This window comes from Telmatherina bonti, assembly GCF_933228915.1.
Source record: "Telmatherina bonti genome assembly, chromosome: 1".
NCBI classification, from domain to species: Eukaryota; Metazoa; Chordata; class Actinopteri; order Atheriniformes; family Telmatherinidae; genus Telmatherina; species Telmatherina bonti.
The window spans coordinates 41096895-41108434 of NC_136619.1; the positions used below are offsets into that span (position 1 = coordinate 41096895).

The following is an 11540-nucleotide window of genomic DNA, read 5'->3' on the forward strand; positions in this document are numbered from 1 at the left end:
TCACTTTACTAACCTAAGTGTACATCATGTTGCACTGTCTTGTTTGTGTTTAATCTGTCGGTTATACGCCACAGTGATCATGGACTGTCATGAAGATGGAGCTAGCCTGTTTGTTAAGGTCTTTTTTGCAGTTGATGGTTGTGTTTTAAGTACAGATGGAAGCTTGTTTTGCTGTATTTAGTAAATATTGTCTTAAAAAAAATGTGAAACTCGAGAGGGAAAAAGACAAATGAAAATTATTGCATCTGGCGCATGTTTTCTTATCGCACGATTACTTGACTTATTGCTTATTGCGACAGGCCTAGCTTCAACTCTAAACTCCACCAAGTTTAATGCTTTGTATTGATTCTTCTCGATGTAAGTGTTGCCTTTCATACGTTCTCCATTAGTCTTAGTTTAGCATTAACAGTTCTGTTCTCTGAGAGACATAAGCAAAACAAGCTGACATGACGCTTTTTGTTCACTGGGTCGACACAGTTGTGGTGTACCGCAAGGCTCAGTTTCCCGTCTCCTTCTGTTCTCTATTTACATGCTACCCCATGGTCACTTCTCCAGGACCGTGTGACCATCTCGTCACACAAAGTTTTCTTTTCACAAGCGATTATAACTTTAAACAATTCACTTTGAAAATGCCTCAGACATGACCTCATCATTATTTTAGTTAACTGTTGCTACTGCTGCTTTTATTTATTTTATTTTATTTTATAGTATTTTAGGATGTTGCTACATGTGTTGTATGTTCTGTCTGATGTGCTTTTACTACTGCCTGCCAATGTGTTTTTATATCTTGCAAATGGCAAAAAAAAAAAGAACTGAACATGATGTGAAAAAGCCTTTCTATGCTGATGATGTGCAGTTATAAATGCCAGTTTAACCCACAGATCCCAGCAACCCTGCAAGTCTCACAACCTTTCTGACATTAAATGTTAGATGGACCAAAACTTCTGAAATTAATTTGTTTCTAGTCTCAGTCAGAATGCAATTGATGCAAAATGCTGCAGGCTCATTGAAAAGTCTGATCACATCACCCTGTGATTGTTTCCCTTCACCTTCCTGTTAGATTTTCTTTCATTTCTCTTTTTTTCTGCTCACCTTCAGAGCCTTGAATAATCTCAAACTTACTGACCTGACCACTGAGATCCACAAATAGTACCTTAGTAACTGCCCCCAGACCAGAGATCAGGCTTTTTCCATGCTGCACTCAGACACACAACATCTCTGTTCTGAGTGTTTTATGGGAAGGCCTTGATATTGCCTGATGAATATATTATATGTTCTGTTACTGTTAATCTGTGTGCCTTGTTTTGCTTCTTACTTTCTTAGGAAGTATGCTACATAAATATTACCTTGTTATTGTTGTTGCATTTGTTAGAGCGATATGTTTATTCACTGAAGGTAAAACTGCCCATAATTTCATTACTATCATTAAACACAACCAACCTGTCAAGCTCGGCTTCTATGTTGAGTGTGTTGTTGAGTTTCTTTGCATTTTAGTCCTGTTTTGTCACATTTCCTGGTCACTCTGAAATCTCCTCCTGCTCTGGTCTGTGCAGCCACAGGAGGTGATGTGGCAGCTTTGTGCTGTCAAGATCACAGAAGCCATTCAGTACGTGGTGGAGTTTGCAAAGCGCATCGACGGCTTCATGGATCTCTGCCAGAACGACCAGATTGTGCTGCTGAAAGCAGGTAAGCGCGGTCAGCAAGGCCCTCACTAAACAGTCACTGCAGAATCGAATCAAAGTGAGATTTTCTGCTAAATTTGGACAATAGGTAATATATGAACATTACTTTTCTCTGCCAGGTTCACTAGAAGTCATCTTCGTACGAATGTGTCGTGTGTTTGACTCGCAGAACAACACCGTCTACTTTGATGGGAAGTTTGCAGGTCCTGATGTCTTCAAAGCTTTGGGTGAGAAAAATTATACAAATATTTATTCTATCAGACTTTTCCTGGAGTTATTTTTTAACATGAATCTACTTTTAATATCTTTACTTCTATCTATTCTATCTATCTATATCTTTAGATGAAAGTTTACTAAATAAAAAAAAAACAAAAAACGTAAACTCTAAAGAGACAATGGCTTGTGATGCCCGTAACTACTGCCCGTCCATCCAGCTCAGGGCACCGACGGGACACTTTCATTCTCTAAATACAAAGGAAAAAAGCTTGAATGCTGCCTTTAGGATCAGCATCAGCAGAGGAACTGAAGGAGACATTTCTGTCCCATAATTCCTTGCTTCTGAAACGCTTGCCGTGATGATTAATGGTTTCTGTCCAGCAGTAAGAACTGGGATGTCAGAGGAGGGAGTATGTATCAGGAATACCTGGAATTAATGTTTTTATGCTGTTTTCTCAAAATCACAAAGTTCGTCTTCACTACATGTCGTTACCTCGTTGTCGCAAGGAGAGCATGTTCGTCTGCATGTTCGTCTGCATGTCTGTCTGCGTGTCTTTCTGCATGTCCGTCTGCACGTCTGTCTGCATGTCCGTCTGCACGTCTGTCTGCACGTCCGTCTGCATGTCCGTCTGCACGTCCGTCTGCATGTCCGTCTGCACGTCCGTCTGCATGTTTGTCTGCACGTCTGTCTGCATGTCCGTCTGCATGTCCGTCTGCACGTCTGTCTGCATGTCTGTCTGCACGTCTGTCTGCATGTCCGTCTGCATGTTTGTCTGCACATCCGTCTGCATGTCTGTCTGCACATCCGTCTGCATGTCTGTCTTCGTGTCTTTCTGCATGTCCGTCTGCACGTCTGTCTGCATGTCCGTCTGCACGTCTGTCTGCATGTCCGTCTGCATGTTCGTCTGCATGTTCGTCTGCGTGTCTGTCTGCGTGTCTTTCTGCATGTCCGTCTGCACGTCTGTCTGCATGTCCGTCTGCACGTCTGTCTGCACGTCCGTCTGCATGTTTGTCTGCACGTCTGTCTGCATGTCCGTCTGCATGTCCGTCTGCATGTCCGTCTGCACGTCTGTCTGCACGTCTGTCTGCATGTCCGTCTGCATGTTTGTCTGCACATCCGTCTGCATGTCTGTCTGCGTGTCTTTCTGCATGTCCGTCTGCACGTCTGTCTGCATGTCCGTCTGCACGTCTGTCTGCATGTCCGTCTGTATGTCCGCCTGCACGTCTGTCTGCATGTCCGTCTGCATGTCCGCCTGCACGTCCGTCTGCACATCCGTCTGCATGTCTGTCTGCACATCCGTCTGCGTGTCTGTCTGCATGTCCGTCTGCACGTCTGTCTGCATGTCCGTCTGCACGTCTGTCTGCACATCCGTCTGCATGTCTGTCTGCACATCCGTCTGCGTGTCTGTCTGCATGTCCGTCTGCACGTCTGTCTGCATGTGCATCTGCACGCCCGTCTGCATGTCCGTCTGCATGTCTGTCTGCATGTCTGTCTGCGTGTCTGTCTGCATGTCTGTCTGCGTGTCTGTCTGCATGTCCGTCTGCATGTCTGTCTGCATGTCTGTCTGCATGTCTGTCTGCATGTCCGTCTGAATGTCTGTCTGCATGTCTGTCTGCATGTCCGTCTGCCAGTCTGTCTGCGTGTCCGTCTGCATGTCTGTCTGCATGTCCGTCTGCCAGTCTGTCTGCGTGTCCGTCTGCATGTCTGTCTGCATGTCCGTCTGCATGTCCGTCTGCATGTCTGTCTGCATGTCCGTCTGCCAGTCTGTCTGCGTGTCCGTCTGCATGTCTGTCTGCATGTCTGTCTGCATGTCCGTCTGCATGTCCGTCTGCATGTCTGTCTGCGTGTCCGTCTGCATGTCCGTCTGCATGTCCGTCTGCATGTCTGTCTGCGTGTCTGTCTGCATGTCTGTCTGCGTGTCTGTCTGCATGTCCGTCTGCATGTCTGTCTGCATGTCTGTCTGCATGTCTGTCTGCATGTCCGTCTGCCAGTCTGTCTGCGTGTCCGTCTGAATGTCTGTCTGCATGTCTGTCTGCATGTCCGTCTGCCAGTCTGTCTGCGTGTCCGTCTGCATGTCTGTCTGCATGTCCGTCTGCCAGTCTGTCTGCGTGTCCGTCTGCATGTCTGTCTGCATGTCCGTCTGCATGTCCGTCTGCATGTCTGTCTGCATGTCCGTCTGCCAGTCTGTCTGCGTGTCCGTCTGCATGTCTGTCTGCATGTCTGTCTGCATGTCCGTCTGCATGTCCGTCTGCATGTCTGTCTGCGTGTCCGTCTGCATGTCTGTCTGCATGTCCGTCTGCCAGTCTGTCTGCGTGTCCGTCTGAATGTCTGTCTGCATGTCCGTCTGCATGTCCATCTGCCAGTCTGTCTGCATGTCCGTCTGCATGTCTTTTGCACCATATTTGAGCCTGAAGTTGGGAAACTTTCTGAAGTTAACTAAATTGAATAAATGATGTAAAACAGTTTAAACTTCAGTGTAGCTTCTGACAAAATGGGTAAAACATTCCCCAAACAGAGAAATTACTGCCTCTCCACATTCGTTCGGTCCCTCCAGCTTCGTCCTGTTCTGCCGTTTATCACAGCAAACAAACTGTGAATGTTAGAGTTAACAGATGGAAGCAGAGTCCCGTCCATGTTTGCTGTCGCCGTTTTCCCAGCCTTCAGAAGACATCTGAGCTCTTTTTCTGTTATGGAAATGCAGCTTATCTCTGTCGGTTTGTCACAGAGGGAGGCAGCGTCTGAAAATAACACGTCCTACTCTCCTGCACTGCTTTTCAGCTGGAGATGTGCTTCATTTCATTTCAGTCGTTGTGGAACTGAAAGCTTGAGATGTGTCAGATCTGAAACACGACAGATTCTCTGTAAAATCACAACATATTCATATCACACCTTTAATACAAAAACTGAACACAGCAAAGTTGATTTTAAATAGCAAAAATAAATAGATAAATGGAAAAAGAAATATAAAAAAAAATTATTCTGATTAAATAAAAAGATTTTATTCTATACATTTAGAGGGTTCAAAGGATGAAAAACTGAGGAAACGTTTTTACATTTAGAGGATTTGTGAGAAAATTCTAACTCAGTGGTTTCCAACATGTGGACCCTGGACCCTGACGGGGTCCTCCAAAGGCAGCAGGTGGTCTCTTTAGTTTTACTAAACTAATTAAACTGATGTAATTAACCCTTTAAAGCCTGACAAGAGGAAAAACTAGGGAGTAAAGTAACATTGTTTTCTATTTTTACCATTTAGCACCATGTGATTGGTCAGTCTGACTGTAGCTTCCTGGCATCCATCAGGGGACAAAACACGTGTCAGATATGTTCACCATGGTTTTATGGTATAAACTTGGAGCTAAGTTTATACCATAAAGTGATGGAAAATCTCTCAGAAACTGTCTTGTAGTTCTCATGAGACAGCTGCATATGTCTGCTAAGCCCATGCTAGACTGGGACGATGGATCACCTACAAACCAATCAGGTGTCAGAATGGTACATGTTTGTTCATCTCATCCAACCACAATCAAGTTCACTCCATCAGGCGCAGTTTGTCTGGAGAGAATTTCTTTTTCCTCTGTCTGTTGAGTGGATGGACTTAAAAGCTGTTTATGCTGAATGCAGAAGACGGACAGGCAGACGGATGTGTAGACGGACAAAGAGACAGACATATAGACGGACAGAGTGATATGTAGATGGGCAGACAGACAGACGGACATGCATCTCCTCTGTCCCTTGAGCATAATTTGGTCCGTTTTCCAGCGGTTCAGCCTATTTTCCGCGGGAACCTGATATTTCTGTTAAACGTGATGAACAGAAAGTACAGAAGATTGTCAGAAAACATAAGCAGAAGTAAAAAGAATATTTTATCCAGTAAAGTATTAAAACGGAAACTTTCTACTTTAGTAAAGTATTTCTGCTTCGCTTTCCTCTTCACAGCAAACACAAAACATGAGCCTCAGATGTGTGAAGAAGCAAACTTGTGTGTGACTGTTGTGACTTGACGTTTCAGGCTGCGACGACTTGATCACGTCCGTGTTTGAGTTCGCGGAGAGCATGTGTTCCCTGCAGCTGTCCGAGGAAGAGCTGGCGCTCTTCTCAGCGTTTGTTCTGCTCTCAGCAGGTACGTCTTCTCACCTGGTCCCTCATCCCAGCTCGTCTGAGGCTTCCCATGCGCAATAATCGTGTGTGTGTGTGTGTGTGTGTGTGTGTGCAGATCGGTCGTGGCTGCAGGAGAAGCTGCAGGTGGAGAAGCTTCAGCAGAAGACTGAATCCGCTCTGCAACACATTTTGCAGAAGAATCAGAGAGAAGATGGAGTTCTGGAAAAGGTAGTGCATGAAGAAGTCCTGTCTTATGAAGCAGAGCGGATGTGGAACTGAGTGCAGACTGCCCCCTGCTGGGCAAACCGTGCATTTCAGCTGTCCTGAAACTAAAGTTTATGCTTAAATCAACTTGTTGTGGTGAAACAGATTTGTCTTCCCTCCCCAGCTCAGGTGTAAAGTGTCGGTGTTGCGTTCGCTGTGCACGCGGCACACGGAGAAGCTGTCTGCGTTCAGAGCTGTTTACCCCGACGTCATTCGAACACACTTCCCTCCTCTCTACAAAGAGCTCTTTGCTGCCGACCTGGAGCTGAGCCTGCAGACCAGCGACTAAACGGAGACCACGTGCTCCACGGAGCATCCAGAAGGACCAAGTCCAGTTTCCACGGGCCCAGAAAACCGGACGGTGACTCGTGCAGCCAGAGGCGGCCGCCGTGTGGTTGCACTTCTGAGCACAGCAGCAGAAGAAGAAGAGACTTTACCTGACCTCCTCCTCCTGTGGATGCAGTGAAGAGTCCGGTCTCTCTCCACTCATCCAGGAATCCCAAACCTGGACCAGATTCCGCCTGACATTAGAGAGGAACCTGCTCGGTTTCCGTCAGAAGACTTTTTCCTTCACTTCTGCTGATTTTGCAGCCAGACAGGAACAGCCGGGCGAACCTGGAACTGCCTCCTTCCGCCGTCTCTCCCTGCCAGCTGTGGAGACGGCGCCCCCTGGTGGGATTTCATCTGGAGGTCAGACTCTGTAGGTGACATTTTAACGTTCCCACGAGGCTTTGCTGCATTCACGTCCACTCATTCATAGCCGGAGTTCAGATTCCTGCCAAGTGAACAGAAACACTTTTTGTTCTTGGGATGTTTTTACTTGAAGAATAACATTTCAGATTGCAAATCAAAACAAAACGACCGAGTTCCCGCAGAAGGAGTCGCACTGCATCTGCTCTAATCGCTACATAAATGGAAATATTGAAGTTTTTGTTAATGAATCTGTTTTAAATTTAATGTTTAGAACTGATCAGATCAATCAGATCACTGATTCCGATGCTTATTGATGACAAGCATCAGAATCAGAGCTGCTGACTGTAACAAACAAACTTACGTTGAAGTTTAATTCCTGGCAGATATTTTACAGGCTCTTCCTACATGTGCGCTGTGGAGCTGCGAATGTTCGCAGATATAAATAAAATATTGTTCAGCTGATCTGTAGACTCATCAGAGAGGAGCGAAGAACCGGAGGGTTGGACGTCTGTAGGCAGGAAGGTAAAAGCTGTGCAGACTAGAGCTCAGTATCACCGTTTGCAATCATTTTTCACACACAGAACTGCATTAATATGGATTTTACATGGTCTGTTTTGCTTTTCTTGTCATGTAAAAAGACTTTGTTGCGCCTGAATTTGCTGGAAAGTCAAGTTCTTACATTAACCCTTAGAGTTCTGCGTGTGTTGTTCAGACTTCTGCTCAGAAATGACGTAACTACAATGAAAAGGCGACATCATGCAACTTAACATCGACCTGAATGCTTTGGGAGGGATCCTCATATCTACACCTCCAGGTCGTACAGCCAGGAATAAACGTTATCTCTTCAAATGTCAACAAAGGCAGACATCTCAGGCCACTTGAGATATTAAATGGTTAACTTTGTAAGTAGTTAGTGAAATAAATGAATATGTAAGACAATATGCAGTGACGGGATCAGTTCCCCTCATAGAGACAGACGTTTCCTGTAACTTTTCTCCATGAACGTCGGAGCAAATCGGAGCTTTCGTTTAAAACACTTTACGCCCCCACTTCCAGGTTTTTCTCCCTCCTCTCATCAAAGATGTCCTGAAACATCAGTTCCAGTTACTTTATTCTGTTTAAAAGTGTGAAAGTTTCTCTTCTAAGATGCAGAACATTTAGACTCTAATTCCACATTATTTTGTTTGTTTTACACAAACAGAACCCATAATAATAAAATATTCAGCTTAAATATCAAATCATCAGAATAATTTAAATCTTAGTCTTTAAATCAGTAAATGAGAAGAAAGATTCCTGAGAAACTTTTTGTGCATAATTTAGCAGGTTGGAGCAAAACGATGAACTAAAACTGTCCATTTAACCACTAAGTTCCTTCTAATGAATCCTGATCACTCTTCTTAATTTCACCCCAGATCTTCCTCCTCCTCCTGTTTCTGTAGCACTCGCAGACCAGCACCAGACCCAGCAGCCAGTCTGTAGCACCACCTAGTGGTTCTAACGATGAAGTACAAACTCTTCATCGCTTGTTGGATGCGTTTCTTCCTGTGAAGCGAGTGCGCAGCAGATCTTCACTCCAGTCAACAAACTCAGAGAAGTAGAAAAAAAAAAACTTTAAAAACAATATCTTCCTGATATGAAAGGTCCAAAGGGATTCTCATAAGTCCACACATCCCTCTTTTTTCTGCCTGAAAAGGACTCAAAACCTGATAAAACTGTTGCAGCCGAACCGAAGCAACAGTCAGAAAAAAGCTGCGTTTTAACTGGCTGGTTGGCTGACAGTACATCTACTATAACATGCCAGGTGTCTAAGCAACGAGTAAACCTGCTTCATGGAAAAGCTATGCAGATGTTGCACTGCAGCAGAACCGCTGCCCTAAACCACAAAACCCGTTCGTCGCGTCCTCAGAGGAGCCACATTTTTCCACCACTTTTCTACTAAATCAGTTTATTGGTTAGTTTGCAGAAAAAATACCAAAGTCAACAAAGCAGAAGTCCAAATAACCTGAAAGCTCACCCCCTCTTTAAACCCCAGCTTTACTTCCATGAACGAGTCGATTCTTTTGGAGTGAACCAGAACAAACGATTCCAGCCGAAGAGGTGGGGATTTATTCTGATGGCACGCCATCGACAAGCACCGCTCATGAACATCTAAAGCAGGGATGTCCAAGTCCTCCAGGTCTACCATCCTGCAACTTTGAGATGCCACGCTTCCCCAACACACCTGAATCCAACAAACGTGTCGTTAGCAGGCCTCTGCAGAGCCGCATGACATGCAGATGAGGGAATTCAGGCATTTCATTCAGGAGGATGGTGGCATCTAAAAGTGTGGGAACTCGGTTCATCCAGAGCCGTCCACAGTAGAGCTCGCTGAGAACACGTTTGGAACGGCTGAAATACAGAACCAAGGCTGAATTTGGGTTGAAACACTGAAAACAACATTATTGTAAGCCTCACATCCATATGAAACGGTTGGAAACAATGTGATGTAAGGAGCCTTTAACACACCTCAGATCACAGAATAATCTGACAGGATAATTTTACAAGATTTAAGATGATGAGGCGTTTACTGTTCCTGGACGGGAAGCGGGAAAATCAGGTAAAAAACAGCCGATAATCTTCACGTGTGCAGCTTTGGGTGAAGTGTCTGGTAGCGAATTGTTAGCTTCAGACATGAGTCGCCGCTTGCTTCTACATGATGCTAACGGTTCCATCAGACTGGTTTCTGGCAGATTTTCACAACAGATGCACATCTCACACGACTGGTTGTCTTGTTTTAGACCTGAACAGCTTGTAGACGCCCAGAGACTGCACTCTGATTGGACAACTGCCCTGACATGGTTTTTAAAGCTGCGTCAGGCTGTCGTTAGCTGGAACGAACGGTTTGCTAGTAGCACTTTGCTAACACCCACTTGGTTGGTGGGTTTTAACTAGTACTGAGTATATTTACTCAGGAAATGTTATTTGTTTCCTTGAATACTTGTGAAAAGGTAGTTCACTCCAGCTGCTTCATAGATCCCACCTTTCCTTTTATGCAACAAATCGCAGCTTTTTTGTTTGTTTATTTTTGAACATTTGATTCGTTTTCCTGCGTTGCCAGACACATTTTACATGGTTAGCTAAATAATCTGCAGCTTCTTGCCCACAACCACAATTTATTTCACTTTAATATAAATAAAAACATGCAACTGTGTAAAAACTCAGACATGTATATTAGATATTACATCTTATTTAAACCAACTTTTTAATAGTTTTTTGGCCGTTTGTGTTTCATTGTGCAGCTCAGACTCATCAACATGAGAGGAAATTCTAAAAAGTTTGCTTCACTTTTGTCTTTTATCTGATTTTTTTACACTCATGATTCATTTAGTTGTAGCTCAGGACAGAAAAGTTTGCAAACTGCACTCAGCTTTTTCTGAAAACATTTCGGAGAGGAAAACCTTCAGATTATTTTCAACACGACCTCTCTAAGAGAAACAATCAGTATTCCTGGAAAACAACGCACGTTAGCCATAAAAGAATGTTAAGCAATAATGTAAATGTTGTGTTTTTAATGTTTTCCCACTTGTGTATAAAAATAAAATGCAGCATGTTAAATGCAGATTCTTACTTTCTGCGAAACTTCGGGGTTTATCTTTCCACTCGTGTCATTAGTTCATGTTTTGTCTCGTAAATTCCTACACTTACGACACATTTCCTCTCCTTTCATGCCACATTATGAGCTTGGTGTTTTTTCTGTAAGTAGCCTTATAAGTTATTTTGTACAGAATACTGAGCATCAAACCTTTGGGCATCATTACGTATTCTCTCCGGTTGGTATGAAGTTATCTTAGTTTAGTAAGGAGAAAAGCATCTTTGTGTTTTCGGTGTGTTTGGTGCTAGTTTACCTTTGGTTAGCAGGGTACTGATCTTACTAACTATGCCACATTCGGTTTCTTCACAAGGTTAAAGGAAAATTCTGCATGTCAACAACATGGTGACGTGTTGATTCGGCTCATTTAGGTGTTTACAGAACACAGAACATTTCAGGCCAACCTGAATGTTTCCACAATATTGTTGTAAGAAATGGTAAAAAAAAAACAAAAAAAAAACCCAGAATTTTCCTTTAAGTGAAAACACCAGAAATATGACAGTACAGGGACGCTGCGGCCCAGCCTGAATTTGCATCAGAGTGTTGGACCTGAACTGGAATTTCTTTGTTTAGACTCCTGAAACTTGACTTTTTTTTTCTTTTTATACAAAATGGAGCTGCTGTATTTGAAATGTAAACATAAAATTAAAGTTAAGAAAGAGAGAAATGACTTTGTATGTTTTGGCTTCATTTGTTGCTTCAATTAATGCAGATTTTGTCAAAAATTATAGCAAATAATTTACTAAATATTATAATATCTAAGCTGATTTTGAGACTTTTAACCCTCATTAAGAAGATTCATTTGAAGACCTGTGCTCAAAAAATGTCATAGCTTCCACTAAAGAAGTAAATCTTCCACCACAACATCTGTTAGAGATCACCAGTTGTGTTTCAATTACCTGCAGAATTGTGCAAAATGTAAATATAACAAAAAAAAACCAAAAAACTATGTTATTGT

At 43.4% G+C, this 11540-nt stretch overlaps 1 protein-coding gene across 2 annotated transcripts in view; it reads left to right on the plus strand.

The window, feature by feature from the left end:
- Positions 1 to 11198, plus strand: part of LOC306756869 (nuclear receptor ROR-alpha A-like) — a 38362-nt gene extending 27164 nt beyond the window's left edge. For both annotated transcript variants that reach the window (XM_079241769.1, XM_079241770.1), the window contains exons 7-11: positions 1554 to 1686; positions 1802 to 1909; positions 5909 to 6019; positions 6113 to 6225; positions 6386 to 11198. In XM_079241769.1, the coding sequence (XP_079097895.1) occupies positions 1554 to 1686; positions 1802 to 1909; positions 5909 to 6019; positions 6113 to 6225; positions 6386 to 6550 (630 nt within the window). In that variant the 3' untranslated portion in view covers positions 6551 to 11198. The remainder of the gene's footprint in view (positions 1 to 1553; positions 1687 to 1801; positions 1910 to 5908; positions 6020 to 6112; positions 6226 to 6385) is intronic.
- The last annotated feature ends 342 nt before the right edge of the window (positions 11199 to 11540 follow it).